Genomic DNA, 20,334 nt, shown 5'->3' with positions numbered 1-20,334 from the left:
AACCTCAACCCAAATAAGGTCAAACCCAATAAGTGACGATCAGATTAAGCTGGAATGAGTCTCTTTTACATATTAACAGAACTATTTATGAGCAACTCATGTATGGACCATAATGGAAATGATGTCATATACTGAATAAGTTCAATGGTCAGAATATTGGTGTCCATGTCAACATAGTCACTGTTCTCAAACTATCAATTAAATATTTATTTGCTGGTGGAAAATTATGTATTTGCATTATGTATTGTATTTTACTTAATTACAATGGATCAACAATGTTTTACCATAATGATTGTCGTTGTTAATACTGCCGCTTCTGGTTAAGTTGACTTACACTGCGTGCAGCTATTACTGTTATTATTGTTATATAATTATTAAATTGTTTAACACCGCTAAAACAGGAGTCACCTAAACTAATACAGTTTGTTATCATGGCTTGAATTGACCATATTTAAACTGAAACTAATATTGCTTGATATTTGAAACCTCTGGATAACTTTCGTCCAGAATGGTTTGCTTTTGTCGAACGTTTGATTTGTTGGTTAGTGTTAGATCCCTGGTCGTAGGTTTGTGAAAATATATCCTTTGTGTAGGACTCCTACTCGCAAACATGTCTGCTTTCTTTGTGAGAGCATAGACAGGCAGATCACTCATCAAGATTACCAAGACAGCTATGCACGAGCACATTGATTGTTTGGATTTAATGGATTAAAAAGCCCTCCTTAACCCTCTCTGTCATCTCACGCGAGTAGTCTCACAGACTACAGCTGAATACACTAGAGCCCCCTTTACTTTTATATATATATATATATATATATGACAAATAATTTGGATCTGCTGCCAGGATTTAGTCTTTTAATTGTGTCATGTCTCCAAAGAGTCAGTATCTGGTCTTGCATAGCAGACAGGTTGGTGATCTTTTCATCTCGTCACTCGTCTGCACACCGCTCTGCAAAGCTCATTTTTAGTGAAATAATCCTCTGGCCACCGTGGATTATAAAGGTTATACAGTAGTAGTTGTAAGTGATTATCCTTAAAAAGGTTTTCCCAGGGAGCTATAAATAAAAAGGCTCTCCTATTGTGTTATGTCTCGTGGGTATGAATGGAATTCTTACTCCGCATCAGGTGTGATTATGATTCTACCAGCAACAGTGACTTATTCATATTATTCATCATATAATACAAATATTATATTTTTTTCACGAGCAGTAATTTATTGTGACATACAGCTAGTCTTGGATTTGCATTCAATATATTTTGTTGTGTTCTTAAGCCAGATTTAACATCCCCCTAAAAATGGATAATTTACTGTTTACGATAATGACCGTCATGGACCTCACCTCGTGGCCTTTCAAGTTCATATGTGTCAAATCCAAACTCATCAAATACCAAATTTGCTGACATTACCGAGAAAACGTGTAACAAAGGTAGCTAGCATGTTGGCCTTTCCCCATGTATCCTCATGAGAAAAAACAAAAAGACGAACCTGGTCCAAAAATCCAAGAGGATTCTCCCTACCCTGTCTAGTGCCACTGAGCAAGGCACCTTACTCCCCCAACATCTGCTCCCCGTGCGCTGTACATGGCTGCTCACTGCTCTGTGTGTCCTGCACCAGATGGGTTAAAAGCAGAGGTTAAATTTACATTTACATTGCATGAGTCTGAGCATGTGTTTGGGACAAATAAATGTATCTTAATGTTAAGAACCGATATTTAATTTGTTGTAGAAATGAACTTTATAACCAAAGTATTAGACGTTTTTCGCAAGGTGTACCTAATAAACTAGAAACTGATGCGGTTGTCAGAGGCTTGTTTGTCGGATGCTTGTTTATTCAAGCCATTTCACAACCATTTGCTTTTACTTTTCACTGAAATAAAATGTATCAAGTTTATCATTGATTCATTGGTCTGTACGTGTTGTTCACAGGTGGACACTGCCAGTGAAGTAGAGGAGTTAGACATTGACGTGGCCCCGGCACCTTACACAGCCAGCAGAGGAGCAGCAAAACTTCAGGTCTTCATTGGAAGATATAGGTGAGCTTTATACTGAGGTCAGGTCACTACATCCACAGTTTGCTGATGTGTGAAGAAAATAATTGAATGAAACATTTGACTTTTAACAGTTATAATCCTTATGATGGCCCCAACGACAACCCTGAAGTGGAACTACCACTTACTGCTGGAGAATACATCTATGTGTATGGAGACATGGATGACGATGGCTTCTATGAAGGTAAATCTGCAGTCTAATTTGTTTTCATGTTCCTGTCTGTTCGTGGAATTCACTTGTTTACTTTGGTCCCTATCAGGCGAGCTGATGGACGGACGGAGAGGGCTGGTCCCCTCGAACTTTGTGGAGCGTGTATCGGACGACGACGTCATGAGCAGTCACCATCAAGAGACAGGGGAAGTGACCCATAACTCCCTGCTAGACAGCAACCTGCACAGTGCCAGCCACCAGCATCACCTCCACTTCGGCGCCAGCACCTCAGAAAGGACAGAGGCACCTGCTCCCTCTGGCCCTGCCTCAGCCCCCACAGACCCAGCATCAGCCTTGGCTGTCCCAGCCCCCCTCACCAACGGCCTGGACTTGGATTTGGAGGAGGTGGGAGTGGACATTGTGCCTTACCCACGTAAGCTTACCCTCATCAAGCAGCTCGCAAAGAGCATCATCATTGGCTGGGACCCACCGCTGGTGCCGGCTGGGTGGGGCAATGTGTGGAGCTATAACGTGTATGTGGACCAGGAGCTGCGGATCAATGTGCCCTTCGGTTCCCAGACCAAAGCAGTGCTGGAGCGGCTTGACATAAACCTCAAGGCCTACCGTGTGTCAGTGCAGAGCCTGACAGAGAAGGGCCCGTCAGACCAGCTGCGCTGCAGCATGCTGGTCGGTCGGGACGTTTGTGTGGCGCCCACACAGCTGCGTATGGAGAGGATCACCGCCACCTCAGCCAACCTGACCTGGCTGCCCAGCAACAGTAACTATGTGCACATTGTGTCCTTGAATGAGGAGGAGTGTGAGCTGGTGAAGGCTGGCTGCCACTCACTGTGCCTCAATAACCTCTTGCCCAGCCTGCAGTACACCGTCAAAGTGGAGGCGCGGCCGCACCGCACACCTTGGGAGTTACCTGTGGAGCGACGTGAACACAGAAGCACTACAACCACCTTCAGCACACTGATGGCAGGTCAGGATTAAGTATTTTCTATATTTTTAAAGACTCTCTGAAGAAGAAGTGATATGTATTTATTTTTGTTACTATATTTGTATACTAAAAATTAAATCAAACATTTTAATTGGATAAAAGTAATGAAAATGGCTTATTCCATCAGGTCATTCAGATAAACACATATTACCCACATAGTGCATCATTGTTGTATTCTTAAAGGGCACTATTGTTAAAGGATGTGTAAATCAGATAGATCTACTACAAAGAAGAGCAATAAAATGGCTGGATCAAAAATAATATATGGATTAATACTGCAAAAATCAAATTTTCGTTCTGATTTAATTCGCAAACACTACAGTGTGTATGTTGTAATAATAACTCGGGGACCAGTGTGCTTACTCCTCCCATAGCTACACAGTTACTAGAGTCCAGCTCTTCAAAAAACCGCACTGAACCTTTGAATTGCAGTTGTTGAAATAAAACAGCACAGCTACTTCTCAGTGCTTGTATCTCTTTATGCAAATTAATATGTGTCATCTTAAGTCGTGTTGATTCTCTATCTCCCAACACAAGGTCATCAATTAATTCATGAGATCTGCTTCTATTAGCTGCTCTGACGCACATTGCCTTTATATTACAACCAGGGCACCTTGGCACAGAATGCATTGCTTGAAAAGGAAAGGGAATTATCCGATTTGATTGGTCACGTCAGAAATTCATTTTTCTACTGCACCAACTGGCTTGTATTATCGTAACTACTGGCTATTTTTTGTGCATCTTTTCCATTTGATTGATATTTTTTCAGCCTTCTTAAATAGCATTGACCTAAAATTCTCCTCTTGCTTGAAGAAACAAAGATCTGCTCTGTTTGAGGTTGTGGTATTTTGCTGACGGCTGTGTAGGTGTAATTTAAATTGTGTTGTCCATTTGAGGCACTTTAGGCCTTTAACATGTATATTTATGAGATTTAAATTGAATTTCTCGAAACATTCATTTAAATTTGTTTAAGTTCCATGCCAACACACTGGGAACTCAGGTATATGGTTTCTGAATTTCCTAGTGTCCCTGTAGAGTGTTAGACATCAGTTTCCTTGTTAAAAATGTTTGTGATAATTAGTTCTTATCCCAAACTTTGTATTTTCAGAATGAGCAATTCACTTCATCATATATTAATATAAAATCATGATTTTTTATCTTTTGCTTTCCCTTGTGTGATGCGTTCCACCCCTGCAGGTCCACCTGATGCTCCTCTGGACGTCCAGCTGGAGCACGGCCCCTCTCCGGGGATCGCCCTCATAAGCTGGCTGCCAGTCACTATAGATGCTACCGGGACCTCCAACGGGGTCCGTGTCACTGGATACACCATATATGCTGATAAGAAAAAGGTAAGAAGGGTTTTTATCCGTCTTAAGTTTTTAATTAGATGAAGCTGTGTTTGATCATTTCAACTTCACATGGAAAATTTGACCGTTTGTACCTGTCGTTCTCTTATCCAAAGGTGCTGGAGGTGTCTTCCCCAACAGCAGGTAGTGCCCTGCTGGGGCCCTCTCAGATCCAGTCCCTGCAGGCAGCACAGGAGCTCACTGTCCGCACAATGTCTGCCCATGGCGAGTCCTGTGACTCTTTTCCAGTCAATGTGCCCTCCAAGCTGGTTGCCATCATGGCGGGCCCAGCTATCCCCGCCCGAGCTGTGCCACCCAATCTGCCCTGTGCCCCTGTGGGTCCCAGTAACCTGCCCTCAACGCAATCCTACATGAACTCTGCTGCCAAAGCCTCTGTGCTGCCCAGCACCTTGCCATCAGACACACACTACACTGGCCTCACAATGGGGACTGCTGCCAACTTTCCTACTGCTCTCCAGTCAGAAGACCTTCTCTTATCTGCCTCATATGTGAAGGCCTGGGCCAACCCCTCATCTGCTGCTGCCTTAGCCATGTCTGAGACCACATCACCAGTCGTCCCCTCCATCACTCCAGTGGTAATCCTCCCTCTATTGTCTAGAAGAGAATGCAAGTGTTTTATGTTCTATAATAATTAAGTAAATAAATACATTATTTCATGCTGCACAGACTCTTTCTCCTTTCCAGGTAAATGTGACATCCCCCACAACCTCAGCAACTCAACTATCTCCAGTAGCAGTACCAGCACCTTCACAAGCACCAATGACAGCAGCAGCAGCAATGTTGGAGCAGCGCAGAGACACCAACAGCCCTGGAACGATACGTCCTTTCCCATCCATCACAGACTTCATCGAGGACCCCAGTGCCAAGCTCGACATCCCTGAGCGCATCCCTACCCCACCCAAAGCCCCGATCACAGACCTCCTTAACCCTCAGGACACAAACGTCCTCCGACCGCTCAGCACTTCCCCACTGGAGTCAGAGGTAGAGTGGGAGCATGAGAATACCCGCCTGGTGTCTATGGAAGAGTTCCTGAGACAGGACCAGGAGCCGGTGTACAGCGGGAGGCAGCAGGTCAGTCCTGACAATCATCTATTACTTCAAAATAGTCGACTCATCCCTAGAAAGATAAATATAGTATGTGCTGTAGGTACAGCTGAGTCTGATCCCAACTGAGAGCTTGTCTGAGAGTAGGAAGATCATTTGGGCGAGATGTTGTGGAAATCGCCCGCACTTGTAGTTTTATACTGCAAAAGGTGTAAGATCTAAATTTCACCAAATAATCCACATATAAAGTTGATGATTTCTTCTAGAGCCTCGAACAGTTTGTCCTTTATCTGTCTTGATTATGTTCAGTCATTTGAGCAGCTGCTAATGTCCAGTAGTGGTCATGAGTGAGTCTACGCTTTCAGATTTGAAGGAAGAGTGTAGTACAGCAGGAATCACCTGATTTCAGAAGTCACATTCATGAAGCAATATAATAAAGATTAGCACCAGTCTTAAAGCCTTATTCAGCTTACGAAAATCATTTCCCCTTTAAATGATACTTTTTTAGTTGACATGTATTTGGTGCTTGTAATGCAGCCTGTCACATTAGTTTCATGGTGAAAATACATGATGCCAAACTGGGTTCATCCCATAGTTCATCCACCTCCGTCCTCCTTTTATTCAAAAAGTCAGAGACAAAGGCAAAGGGAAGTCAATATAATAAAGCCGTGGAGGGCGGGAGTGGATGAACCTGGTTAAAGAGTTACCGCCCGCACGGGACGCTCGGAAGTAAAGCAAACGGACCACAAAACGAGGCAGGGATCATTGCATACATTTCATTGGTTGACCAGAGATCAGCACTACAACTGGCATGTTATTGGTTGGGGAACTTTGACAGTGTTGTTGCACAAAAAATCCAAGAGCAGAGGGTTCACGAGCAAAAAGCAGCAGTTTGTTAATTTAATGATACACTACTATAAAAAGTGAAAGGGATCAAGCAAGAATTTAAAACTGAAGATAAAATCACTAAATAAATTCTCACAGGATGGTGTTCACATATCGTATTTACAGAGTTATGGCAGAGGGCTTATGGAACCTCCCAGTGACTACAATGCAGACAACAGCCGATCAGACCTGTCCGACATCCTGGAGGAGGAGGAGGAGGATTTCTATTCGGACCACCTTGGAGAATCACAGGCACGGGGATATACAGTTCGCGCTAACAGGGTAAAGGAATGAGTGCAAGATGTGTTCTGCTGATTTCATAAATTCTGCTTCTTCAATTTGCCATGCCATGTAGCCTTGTCTTCTGTTGTCGTATTCCTCATGTGTTTGATTTTTTTCTTCTTTCTTTTCTCTTTCATTTGCATGGCCGGGTTGTCATCTGTCTTATCTGCACCGTTATTTTCACTGAACAATATGATATTGATTATTACCTTCACCAACCCACTCTTGCTTGCTTTGACCTGTGGCCCTTGCAGTCTTGCAATTGGGAGCCTTCGGACAGTGATGAGGATGTTCTTGAGAGGATCCTGAAGTTGCCCCCACAGGTCTACCCCAGCAAGCAGCTGTTCAGCATTCCTGAGATGACAGAGGAAGAAGACAGTAGTCAAGAGGATCCTTTAACCCGCCGCAGGCAAGCTCGGCCCAGGCCCAGCCACGTTCACCAGAGAGACTCTGAGCGCCTCCGTCAAGCCCCAGAGCATCACCAGCATCAACCCAACCCACACCAGAATGTTCCCCCTAACCATCATCACTTCAACAGGGATCCAAGATCCCTAACCAAAGAGCCTTTACTCAGACACAGACCCTCGCAGGTGAAGCCTAAGATGCAGCAAAGGGTGCGCTACGCAGACACAGTGGACACCATCAGTTATCCTGAAGAAGAAGAGAGTTTAAACGAGAGTCCGACCAGCAGGCGGGTCAGCAGAGAGAAATCGCTGCTAAAAGGGCTAGGGGACCGCCTTAGGAGGGAGGCCATGTTGAGGAGTCAGAGGACTGGTGCTGCAGCAGGCAACCTCACCCAGGGCCCTCCCCCGCAAAGACCCTACCCAGTCAGCAAAACAGTACGGACTGTTAAGTCAACTGTTGGTCGTCCGGTGGAGATTGACTTGGAGTACGGCACAGATGATAGTGAGGAGCCCGCGAAGTACGGTCCTGGGGAGGTGGCGATGGAGCAGATGAACTCCGAGTGGTGGGTGGAAGGGGCTCAGACGGAGCATGGAAGGCCTCCTCTCCACCGTGAGCTGAAGACTGATCCACCTGTCAATGTCACTGCAGGCCAGCCACAACGGGTGTGTTGTACCAGCCCACTCCTCCCCCCCTTTAGCCGTGTGGATCTAACCCATAGTGGAGAGTACCCCAGTACTCAGTAGAAGAAATAACCATACTTACTTTCCTTTATCACAACTGCAGTGGACAGAGGGAGGTCAGGTAGTTTTGCCTTAAAAGGCAAACACCCCACAGTATTTTAACTTGGGGCTAGAGTCACTGCTAATCATCTGAACCAGTTCATCAATACTGTCTTTCTTCAGATTTCTAATTCTGCTACAATCTATGCATAACTGAATCTGATCTCCCTCTTTCTGACTGCACTAATTCACACCACCGTCACATTATCCTCTATTCTCCTTGAAATCCACTAATCTTTTGTCCTGAACTAGTCAGTGTTCCCTTATGCCTGGGCCTCACTGGATGCCTGAGCAAAACTTCTAGCTTTTCATTTCGACTTCAATTATCACTCTAGAGCAGCCACACTGCCTATGTTAGACGCTGCTCCTCTAACGTTTTAAACATCAAATCATCCATCAAATATGTCTCAAACATAAATATCTGCAACACTTCCTGTTCCCGTTTCAGAGAGAAAGCACTCTAGCCATTGGAAAGAGGAAAACCATCCCAAAGCAACACACAGTGGCAAAACGAACACACAGCAATAAGCCATCAAAATGCTGCAAATGCAAATGCACCCAGAGAGGCCCAGGCATCCCAGTGAATGTGCATTGATGTGTGTCTGAATCTGCTGAGGATACAATGCAAAAATGGAAAATGTTAATGTTGAAACAGTAGGATTTTAGAAAACCCAGTGTTTTTTGCATTTGCTGATTACCTCACATATTGAAATACTTAAGAGCTCAGTACATCATAACTACTTAAAGCATAGATAATGAAATATTGTCTTGAAAAATGAACAGCCACACTCATTTTCCTCTGAACCCCTGAGGTGTCCTCTCCTCCCTGTATATCTGTGTTTCTGTGTTTGAGAATATTTTTTCCCCCCTTTGACCTGTTTATTTTTCTCTATATTTAACAGGAGCCCTTCCAAGTCCCTCCAGCTGTGGCAGGTCCATCGTGGGGGGGCCAGGCTGATCCCTCCTCTAAACCAGCATGCTTGCAGGCCAAGCAACTGAAAGGTCAGATATGCTTTGCTATTTTCCTCCTCCTGTGTGGCTCTGTGTCCTGTTTCTCAAATGCAATTAAAATGTATGAGGTGATGCTGACACACCTGTGCTCTCTGTTGTAAAGCCTCCACCCCCTTGTCTCACATGATGGCAGTGAGATTAGTACCTTGTGTAGGAAGAGTGAGTAGGGGGAGGGTGTCAGAGAGGAGGAGCTGCTGTAGCTGCCGTGGAGAAGTTGGAGAGAGCCTGCTAAGCTGAGAACCGGCTTAACCCAAAGTGGCTTGTCATGACAGGAGGAAGTGACAGACATTAAAATAGTAACCTCGATTAGCAAGCACAGAACTAGGCTGCGGTGTAGACGTGCAAGCACCTCTCTCTTTTTCTCTTCCTCTCTCAACATGTTCCTTCACTTGCCTCTCCTCATTTATCTGAATGACACAGACTGCACGCTCCTTCAATAAACCTTTATATTGACAACACAGACCAGTGCACAAGTGTTACACGTGCACCCAGATAGAGGAAGGGAGCAGGCAGAAGTTCTGCGCTATCGACTAGAGAGTCAGTGAGGATGTGAAAGTGTGTTGTCGGCCCGTGACTCTTGCCACAGATGGGCTGATTCTCTATAATGAGATAGAGAACACGTCTCTTTAGTGCAGCTTAAAGTCTCACTACAGCTCTTCAAATTTGTCTCGCTGTCTAACAGGTTACAGTTGTAATGCCTTTAGTCACACTGGTGTCGTGCCTCGGGCCTGCTCTGATGTAGACCGCGCTACAAGTCACATTTATATGTTGCTGTGCATGATCTGTGACATGGAATGTATTAAAAGCACATTCTGATAATTTTGTTATTATCTTTATATGTTGGATTGTAGCTCTGTTGTCAGATCGGAGTGAGTGGTTGACCCACAATGTTTCCTCTGTTGCTCGGTGGCTTCAGATCATGAACAAGTGCACGTTTTTTTCAAACGGCTCACACAGCTTAGGATCAGTGGTTTAGCTTGATTACCTGTTTTAAGGACATGCCTGTGCTGTACTGCTGCTGGTGGGCGGTGGGGGTGGGGCGCACTGGCTGTACTTTTTTGCAGAACTCGTTGCAAGCGATGCATGGCTCCTTTGCAAAGGATCTGATGAATTGAAATAATCGAAACAGTTGAATTATAGAGAAACAGCAGCATAGTTAAAATAGCAGCATACCAACAAACAATAAGAGCAAATGAATTGCATAAAAACAAATGTTTAAGTAAAATAAAGGCTGCGACTACTAATCATTCTCATTATTGATTAATTTGCAGAATCAGTTGTTAATTCACCATTTGTCCAACAGCCCAGTGCCACATCTTTAAATATGTTTTGTTCAACATACAAAAATATTCTCATGTACACCAAAGACATTATCAAATCATCCCATTCGAGAACCAGCTATTTTTGCTAAAGGAAAATTAACCAAACGACTATTGGATTATAAAAATAGTGGCTGATGTATTTGCTGTTGATTAATTGATTATTTGTTCCTTTATACAATCTTATCTCTTATAAGAATCAAGTTGGACCTTTTAAATACATACTTAGGGAAGGTACGTAAAAAGTAACTGATATAGTATTGTGATAGTAACGTAACCAATTCTCACAACATGGTCAGTCTCTAATCAAAAGCAGAGATGTGTGTGAAAGCTCAGATCTATGTAGGTTTAACACTGTCTTAATCCTGTTTGTGCGTGTGTGTGTGTGTGTTTGTGTGTCGTGTATGCGCATGCGTACACACGCAGGTGGGGTCGATTCAACAAAGGTCAAAGGAGACGGTGACATACGCATCTTTGTGGCCCTCTTCCCTTATGATCCCACCTCCATGTCCCCCAATCCTGATGCTGTGGAGGAGGAGCTGCCCTTCACTGAAGGACAGATCATCAAAGTATGTCCTTCACTTGTCACACACCACACAATGCAACCTTGACAGATTCACTGTAACAGAAAGACTAAAGTATGCCTAGTGGTTTAGTATGCAGACTGTAGAGACAATAAATATGTGTAATGGATCTCTCACAAGTCATTTTTGAACATTACTGTAAACTGTCCTCTGAAAGCGCAAACATTACAGTTACACACTTACACACCTCTTTTACACCAAAACAAGTTGGTATACGAAGGCTTTTAAACGTGGGTAAACTCCCTAGAAAAGGCTATTGACTGCATTCCTATTGCCAGTGGTGGAGTTTGCATTGCAAAATGTTGGACATCACCAACACATTCAAAACTAAGGTGGTTTCTCAACTCACCGTCTTTGCTTATTAGCACATTCACCGCAATATCACGTTTCCATCACTGCAGATCAGATCCAGAGCCAAGACAAAAAGCCAGATGTTAGTGGGGTTTTTGACCAGGCGCTAACTTCATTATTTTTTTTATTCATAAGTCTTTACACTCCTTTTCTCAGGTTTACGGAGATAAAGACTCAGACGGGTTCTACCAAGGGGAGTCTGCTGGTCGTCTGGGTTATGTGCCGTGTAACATGGTGTCTGAGATCCAGGTGGAGGACGAGGAGACCCGGCAGCAGCTCCTGCAGCAGGGCTTCCTGTCCACAGCCGCCTCCATGGAGAAGATAGGTATGTTCACTGCCACTCAAAGATTTAGCAGCTACCTGAAGACGTTTTTGTCAGTAGATTTCAGACCAAATGATCTGTCAACTGTACACATACTGTAATTGTGACATGTGATATTTTATGTGTTACACGTGGAAATGAGTATATCTGGACATTCTTGTTGTAGGTATGTTTTACCCATAACATCACCACTGTTCATGTTTAAGTGGCAAGTGAAAATAGCAGCACATGTGTAGCAGAATCCACTGTTGTGAAATATGGACTTGATATTTACCTGTGATTTATTGACGCATGTTGGCATATTTTTGCCTGCAGTCCATAGGTGGAAAATAAAAATACAAATGTTTTGCTTACGATAGGACATGAAGGTAAAGCTCCGAGACCACTTGAACCAGCCAGAGGCACAAACACATGTCTGAGATCAGATTCTGTTTATATAATGGAACCAAATCTTCTCTAAAGACATTTCTTTTTGCTTTCATGGATTCTTGTTCACTGTGTTGCTATTAAGCAAATCATAACCATCTACATATTCTCAGTACCTGCATTTAAATGCAGGTCTCTAAAGAATACATTTATCACAAAGTGTTTGCCGGTGGTGAGTCGTAGTGAGACACCCAGTAAAATCCAGCATTCACTTTGCTTCTGTTTCCAGCTTTCAACCCAGAGCGGTATTTGCAGATGGTTTAACCCGTTCACTTCCACTTGTTCTCACTGTCTGCTGCTCGCTGGTTGTCATTTTTGAATTGCTCTCCACTTTGGCTTCTCATTGTCTATTTTGTCTGGTGTCTGCTTATCTCAAAAATTGCACCTCTGTGTTTCTTTTTGGTTTTTGTATTTTTTTGGTTTTCCTGTCTAAAACCCCATAAAGGCACTCGCACACTCGCACAGCTTCCACGCCGCCCTGTTCCACCACCGAAACCGAGGCGATCCAAGAAAGGTGTGTCTGGCTGCAGATTGCAGCTTCCCACCGTCATCCTTTCTGCTCCTCTCTGGTTTTCTGGTTTGCTTGTCTTTATGTCTCTTTCAATGTAGCTATTGGTCTTTCAGTGAGGGGGAATTTAAGGCCAGCTGCTGTTGTAATATAATCAGTTGTAGTCAAATATTACAATCGGGAATAGTTCTCCCTTTACAATAGTTTCATATTCTATAATTTAAGGCCTTCTTCTTGCTACCTCGGTGTTAAACGGTAATTCAGGGTAGCAGCATTTTATGATTTTGTTAACGTTTGTGCAACATCTTCACAACTGTTCCACTGCACATGCATGAGTACTGGGTCCCTCTGGTCAGCTTCCATTGGCTGTTCATGTAATACACAGAAGGCAGAGCAGCAGAACGTGGCAGCGTGTTGCTTATTGAACGATAATCTCTCCCAACAGTCATTTTGCCAGTGTACTGCTGCTCTGTCCCAAATGCATTACATGATCACATAAACCTGAAAATCACTAGTCCATCCCCTCTGATCTCCATCTGTGACTCGGAGACGTACTTTAACTTCAGATTCTGGCTTTTGAGGTCTAATGTGTATATATTTTCTACCGTTGCTGCGATTTGATGCTCATGCTCTTCCCCCCCCCCCCCCCCCATCACGTCTCTTCCAGTGGAGTCTGCAGCACTCTGGGAGGAGAGCGTAGACTCCTCCAGCCAAGGTTTGTGGTTAGCCCTTTGACCTTCTGCCTCTCTGTTTGTCCCTGCATGTTCAAACAACCGCCGACACTGTCCACTGGAGGCCAGCATGTGTCTACTGGATCATTTCAGTACATTTTGTGACCTTTTGTTTATTTTTAATGGTTATGAACACATGAACTGTGTTGTAGCGGCTGATAACATCACAAATCACCTTTAAACAATCCTCATGAGGAACTGTTTGATTAATTGGGGGCTAACTGAACAATATCGACTTTTTCATCTGGGATGGAAATTGTTAAAAGACATTATAATGTTTTTCTTGAGAGGAGAATAAATTAAAATCCAACTTTTTTAGTATCCCTGAGTTCTCTGTTTACCCCCAGTTATAAATGTCAAACAGTTTCTCCTGCTAACTCCTTTTTTCATTCCACAGTTTAAGTTTAATCAAATGTTTACTTTTTGTCTTAATCTACACTAACAGTGAAGGAAAGAGTTCACACCTCAGCTCCTGACAAATGTTTCCTCTGAATGATGTTTAAAACAGCAGCACAGCTCCAGCTGCTACGACTCTGTGCTAACTTCCTGTTGTCTTTATTTTTTTCTGTTTGACTGCAGTGCTGTGACTTTTCCTCAGCTTAGCATGACGCTGAGTGAGTTGGACATGCAGGCACGATGAGCTGACTGGGATTGCAGAGACATCTCGCTCCTGTCATTATTAAACTGAATTGTTTGTCCCTCTCTGTTCGACTGACAGATCCCAACCAGTCTGCTGCTGCTGCTACTGTTGCTGCAGCTGCAGGGAGCGCAGCCCCAGGAGCTCGCAGGATGGTCGCCATCTTTGATTATGACCCACGAGAGAGCTCCCCCAACACTGACATAGAGGTCAGGCTTACACAGGCTCATGTTTTGATTGGAAAGAACATGCTTTGTGTTTAGTGGTAGTTTTTGTTCATTATCTTTTCTGTTTCTGTTCAGGCTGAGCTGACCTTCAGTGCGGGAGACATCATACATGTGTTTGGTGACATGGATGAAGATGGCTTCTTCTACGTAAGTGTTAACATTTCTTTTTAATAGTTATAGTCTTAGCACTTCACTTCAAAAAATCCAATCAATCTTGTCATTGTTGAGAAACACAAGACAATATCTGACTTTCCTGATCTTACTTTACATCAACAGGTATAGAACTTCCTGGATTAATAATACAAATAAAATAAATTAAGTAAGAGCTGACATCAAAGATAATTGACACTATTAACATTATCTATCTAATAATAATAGAAATATCTGTATGTATGAGGCTCCCATGTCCCAAGAACAGTTTCATTTTTTTCCTTATCTGCTTCACGTTGGGCGTGTGTATTGTTAAGGGCAAATGGAAGTGCAGGGTCAAATTTGGTGAATGTGATACGTTCAATATTAATAAGCTTTGAATGAACAGCACACCAGGACTCTGTAGCATTGGCGGCTGGGACTCATTAGCGTAAGTGTTGTTGTCGTTCATGATAACAGCTCATTCACAACACCAACAGCAACAACCGCTGATTCTCCAGTTCTTGGTTCTGCGTAATGAGTCGAGCTTCACTGAGCTTTAAATAAACAGGTGAACAGCTCTTTGTGCAGCAGTGCTGCAGCTTCAGGGTTCTGTGGACTGAGTCCTGTAGCATTTCAGAAAGAAAACTGCAACCAGCATAACAACAGACCAAGAAAACAGTCAGTTCCAGGCAGGTTTAGAACGGGCACTGTAAAGTAAATAGTGAAAATCTTTGTGCAAAAGAGATCCAGCACGATTAGTATGGAAAATACTCGAAATACACATGGACACAATATAGACATTATATATTAAAGAATATAATGTTATATATGTGCAGCATACACACACTTTACATTCATTATATATATGTATATATATATATATATATATATATATTCATTCAAGATACACGTCTTTAAATCTGATCAATTCTTTCTGCAGGGAGATTTGAATGGACACAGAGGCTTGGTCCCGTCCAACTTCCTGCAGGCTTTACCAGAAGACGCTCCAGGAGAACCTGTCTCTGCTCAGCCTGCAACAGAACCCAAAAGAGAATCACAGGTACTTCTGTCTATAACGACACGCTGCTGGATAATGAACTGTGGACGTCCTCCTCTTACATAATGTGTTATGTTCACTGACATAAACACGTTTTATGAACTTTATTTTTCCATCACTTGTATTTCTAGTGACTGCATTCTATCATTTTCTGTTCTGTTTCTTTAATATTGCCCTGTTGAATTTCTTTTGCCTCACTGATTCCTGCATGGCCTTGTACAGAAGCACAAACGAAGTGTGCACTTTGAGACTTGATTGTAAGTGTTATCAAACAGAACTGCAGCTGCTCAATGGTCCTAGTTACTCCTCTTCTCTCCCAGTACATGTCAAATTCACTTCCTTCAACAATAGTTCCACACCACTCCTACTCCCACCTCGTATCTAGTTTACTGAAACACAGGTTTGAGTGAGCCTCCTCCCTTGTTTGTTTCCTATACTAGTGTCCCCCTGTTGAATGATCCTCATAGATGTGGAATGCACTAATTGTAAGTCGCTTTGGATAAGAGCGTCTGCCAAATGACATGAAATCATTTAAGCTTTAGATATTGTTTAAGGATGTAGTATTCTTTTTCTTGGTCATTCTAACACTCTTAATTTCCTCCTGAAGGTTACTGTGACGTCTTCTACAGAATCACAACATCCTGGATGCTCAACAGCAGAAGACTCTTTGCACGCCCAAACAGAACCTCCTCGCCCTGACCCAACGGAGCGCACCGACACACCAGCCAAACCAGCAGCCTCTGTAGGCCTCCCATCCGACCGGAGCCCTGCTCCTGGTCCAGCTGTTACTCCAGCTGCAGTGGAGGTCCACTGCTCTCCTCCAGCCCCGGTTCCACCAGACAGCTCCACAAAGACAGACTGCTCTGCAAAAGGCAAGAAGAAGAAAGGCTTTTTCTCCAAAGGCCGGAAGCTATTCAAAAAGCTGGGATCCAGCAAGAAAGAATGAGAGTCGGGACCTCTGACTCAGGATTTGCATTGCATCAAATGCACTTTTTTCCTGTCTTCTCTGTTAGTCTCAGTTGGTAGGCTGTGCGGTGATTGGCTGTCAGTATCAGGTCTAATAACTGATGCTTTAACCGCCGGTAACTGTACATTTGCCTTGGAGCACTGCAAAACCAGCTGTTAGATATAGAGTACGTTCAAATAGGAAAATAAAGCTTGCAGCATCAGAGCATGTAGGAGCATGTTGAAGTGTCCAAATATACTCTCCAGATACTTCCTAACTATCTAAGCATTGGCTTAACAGAGGCTTTAAAGGTTCTATGTGTAAAGGTCAGAAAACCCTTGGTATTAATGACACAGGTAGTGAACTGCAGTCCACATCCTGTTGCTCAAGCGCATGCTCACACTCCGTAGGTAGGCATGAGACCGAACTTGGTTTACCAGCATCATGTTGATAGGAAGTTACTTTCCTTTGACATGTTTACAAACGGCTTCGGAGGTTAACCCCTTTTTTTGTTGTGCTTGCGTGGAGTTTGTGTTGGAGTTATGCTGGGAGCTGCTTGATTGTCGACATTAGTGGACTCCATTTCCCAGCTAATATAAGCCAGCACTGTTGGTGCTGTAGGGGAACAGAACAGAGGCTTTGAGGCAACTGCCCCCAAACGATTGTTAGCTCCACATTGCTTAGAGTTTCCCAGAAAAATGTGGCCCAGGTCGTTAATTTAAAAATCGGTGCACGAGCAACCGAGAAAGTCGTGGAATATCTTGTATTTTAAGTTAAGGCAGTTTGCACGTTGGCAGTAAAGAAGTGATTTAATATATGTAAACTGCTTCACATTCTTACATATAGTACCTTTGATGCTTGATATAAAAGAATGGATCATATCTATTTAAACTAGTCTGTTAGAAAATAATGCTGAACAGCAGCTCCAGACACAGCTAATTATTTAACATTAGCTTTAATGCTCATGTACTGGTGCCACTTTACATATTTGAAGCAAACAAATAGAAGCTGCAGTCTATATGTTCTGTGTGACTATAAATATGAAAATGCACTATCCATCCTTAATGGATGTATTCTAAATATGTCTGCTAGTTCCTCGTGTGTTTCTCATCTTTAGTAGTATTTGTACTTTGTACAGAATTTACATGTTATTTATTTGTATACTCTAGCCCTGGTCATCACGAAGTTGCATGAAGTGATCGGGGCAGAAGGTTTAGTCATAGAAAGCTGTCAGAGACGGTGATGATCCACTTTCATGCTTTTGTAGTTTGGATCTAATTTATTTGGGGTCGTGACTGTTAGAGTGGAACGAGCTGTTAGATGTAAAGAATGTGGAGGATTGCACTTCGTGTGTGTGTGTGTGTGTGCATGTGTGCGAGTGTGAGAGTGTGAGATTTTGTGAGTGTGAAGCTGCCCAGTACACGTGATGAGACTGAAAACACATGCCTTTCTCAAAAATGTATACAGGAACTCTTGATGTTTTTGACCACAGTCATAATTGGCTTAAATGTTGCATATTGCACATATGTGTAATATGTAATGTGTGTGTGAGAGAGAGAGACCTGCCGTGTTGAAATGATGTAGTATCAGGTGATGAGAAGCTTAAAAGCCACTAATTAATATATTAAAACCATAGCCCCTTTTCTCTTAATTAAACACTTAATTTATTCAGTCTGTAAAACATGCCCATCCCAGTTTCCACCTCGTGGATCATTTTGTCTACAAAACCCAAAGATATTCACTATCATTTCATTTAAATCATAAATTCTCATATTTGTGAACCATAAAATATTTGACATATAAAACATTTAAAAACAATTGGCAGCAGCCTGATGCTACAGTGAGCAGTTACCAGCCTGATGCTGAACATGCAGCCTGTCAGCCTTCGGGATTCCCTGTGGTTTGAATGCAGTAACTGATCTCTGCATGTAAAACCAGCTGACACTAACAACACTGTATTTTGTGAACATGTCACACACACGTGAATGCAAAGTGAATATCGTGGGTCAAACTTCACCAAAGTAAAACTCCATGTGAAGCCACGCTGCGATTCGCTGTACATCCGGAAGCAAATGGTTTATTCGCTCCCTCGCTCGGGCAGACAGGAAGTGAAAGGGAGGCGAAAGTTCACACATGTGAGGGCGGGCTGTTAAACTGAACAGCTTTCAGTCAGGTGGTCTGTGGCTCCACTGCGCTGCGAGGGACTTTTCTTTCTTTGGCCTCCATGTCAGGAGGGAAATTGCAGTGTGTGAATATTGGGTTCAGGCTAAACAGTGTTAAAGCATCTTCATCAGCCCATGCTGTTTGTTTTTGTGTTCACACGTTAACACTTAAAGTTAAGTTAAACCATGTTGGCAATATAGCGTATTGTGACCTGCAATACTGGAACAAAAACAGAAGTGTGTCGTGTGTGTTTACGCTTTGGATGTCGATGAAGAGGTTGTGATGTGAATGTGTGGACCAGGCCTTAGTCTTTAGTTACAACCCGTGCAGTGGTTATTCACTCTGTCTGATGGGATCTCTCTGGACCGGGGTGGCGGAGTCGCTGTTTGGGGGGGTCACGTCTCAGGTTTTTTAATCGTATTTATTCACGCTGAGCCACCTGTGGACTCTGGCTGTTGAAAGGCTGCACAATTATGCCAAACTCTTTGGTGCTTTGCCTGTTAGCGCAGCATCCAGCAGAGTGGGGGAGAGGAGCGTGCCGCTGAAGTTCCCCCCGCACAGGGCAAACAGAGTCATAACATCCTCTTTTCTTTAATGTCATGAATGTTTTGAATAGTTTGTCAGTGTAACACAAAGGGAGCACGATGGCGGTGAGAGTAAAATCGAGGGCAGGTTGACAGAGACACTTTAGGATAGAGCCGAGACTGAGGCTGTACAGTGTTTTTTTGTGTTTCATGTTTTTCTTAAGGGGGAGTGGAAGCTCAAAAGTTGCCGAAATGTACAGTGAATATTTGTACTGATCTCGTATTTGACGGCCTTTAATGCACAAGTATTCCTCGACCTGCTGTGTAGCGAGTAGGCGGGTAGGTATCATTTTAGCTCTGCTGATCATATTTAGCCTTACAAGACGACCTTGTTTAGTCTTAATCTGTTGTTTACAGGATGTTTATTGACTGCATGCAGAACAATGTTATACCCATGTTTGGCCTTATTTACGTTCTCGTCTATGGCTGTTTTTCTAGGCTGACTCGTCTACAGTATATGTAGATGGCCGCAGTAGTGGGAGAGAAGCTGTAGGAGCTTTGTGTAAATAATGAACAGTGTTGGGGCTTGTGCTATATTTTCATGCAGTGCGGGAAACTTTTTCTTTTCTTTTTCTTTTTTTTCCTCGTCTTTCCTGATCTGCGTTCACTGTTTGAAACCAGTGGAAGATTAACATTTTTATATATGTCACTGTTTTTATCAATAATCCTTTTGAAAGCTCATGTGTAAATATTTTTGTTAATCTTGTTTTTTCAGTTGCTGTTTTGTTTTTGCATGTCCAGGCAGTGTCGCCGGAGGAACATGATCTAAAGATGTAGAACACAGAGGACCCGTTGACTTGAAAATGTGATGGTTTCTTTGCATATGGATCTTTTTACAGGAATAAAGTATGTTTATTTTCACAGAAAACTCGAGTCTCGAGCCAAATACTTCTTCATGTTCGACTTTATTGAATATTTCACAGTTTAAACTTCACAGGTACAGTTGAAAGCGATAGATTAGCAGGAAAGAGTTGCAGACTTTGCTCCGCGCCACACACCGCCCATGTGAAGAGACTGGGGCGACACTCTGGGTGAATGTGTGGCCTTGCGAGACAAAGCAGCTTCCTCTTTTGGTGACTTCCTGTGCGGGTTCCATGACAGATCTCTCCTCTCCCCTGAAGCCAACAGTACACTCATCCATAAAGTAGGAAACACTACACTGTGGCAAGGAGTTTAGTAGTGCTTTCTACTTTATGGATGACTGCACTGTACATCCACCGCTCTTCTTCTTCCGTCTTGTGTCCTTCCCCGCTTCTCTTCTCTTCTTCTGCACCTGGGTTCGCAGCTGAACACACACACACACACACACCAACCCCCCACGCCCAGTTGTGCCGCAAACTGAAACCTCTCGGCCCAGTGCACACCCAACATT

At 43.2% G+C, this 20,334-nt stretch overlaps 1 protein-coding gene across 4 annotated transcripts in view; it reads left to right on the top strand.

Moving 5' to 3' along the window:
• LOC128456881 (RIMS-binding protein 2) overlaps nucleotides 1-19,830 on the top strand; it is a 59,891-nt gene extending 40,061 nt beyond the window's left edge. For 2 of the 4 annotated variants that reach the window (XM_053441287.1, XM_053441286.1), the window contains 14 exons: nucleotides 1,927-2,033; nucleotides 2,123-2,232; nucleotides 2,309-3,184; nucleotides 4,400-4,551; nucleotides 4,665-5,144; nucleotides 5,236-5,640; nucleotides 6,625-6,780; nucleotides 8,867-8,966; nucleotides 10,721-10,863; nucleotides 11,386-11,554; nucleotides 13,935-14,062; nucleotides 14,156-14,227; nucleotides 15,153-15,272; nucleotides 15,877-19,830. In XM_053441287.1, the coding sequence (XP_053297262.1) occupies nucleotides 1,927-2,033; nucleotides 2,123-2,232; nucleotides 2,309-3,184; nucleotides 4,400-4,551; nucleotides 4,665-5,144; nucleotides 5,236-5,640; nucleotides 6,625-6,780; nucleotides 8,867-8,966; nucleotides 10,721-10,863; nucleotides 11,386-11,554; nucleotides 13,935-14,062; nucleotides 14,156-14,227; nucleotides 15,153-15,272; nucleotides 15,877-16,215 (3,357 nt within the window). In that variant the 3' untranslated portion in view covers nucleotides 16,216-19,830. Of the gene's footprint in view, nucleotides 1-1,926; nucleotides 2,034-2,122; nucleotides 2,233-2,308; nucleotides 3,185-4,399; nucleotides 4,552-4,664; nucleotides 5,145-5,235; nucleotides 5,641-6,624; nucleotides 6,781-7,034; nucleotides 7,848-8,866; nucleotides 8,967-10,720; nucleotides 10,864-11,385; nucleotides 11,555-12,422; nucleotides 12,492-13,152; nucleotides 13,201-13,934; nucleotides 14,063-14,155; nucleotides 14,228-15,152; nucleotides 15,273-15,876 lie in introns of all 4 variants that reach the window. The other 2 variants (XM_053441288.1, XM_053441285.1) reach the window with 2 other exon arrangements.
• Nucleotides 19,831-20,334: the final 504 nt, after the last annotated feature.

The sequence above is a fragment of the Pleuronectes platessa genome, chromosome 15, assembly GCF_947347685.1.
Source record: "Pleuronectes platessa chromosome 15, fPlePla1.1, whole genome shotgun sequence".
Classification (NCBI taxonomy): Eukaryota; Metazoa; Chordata; class Actinopteri; order Pleuronectiformes; family Pleuronectidae; genus Pleuronectes; species Pleuronectes platessa.
The sequence above is the reverse complement of the archived record's forward strand: the minus strand, read 5'-3'. Positions and strand labels throughout refer to the sequence as shown.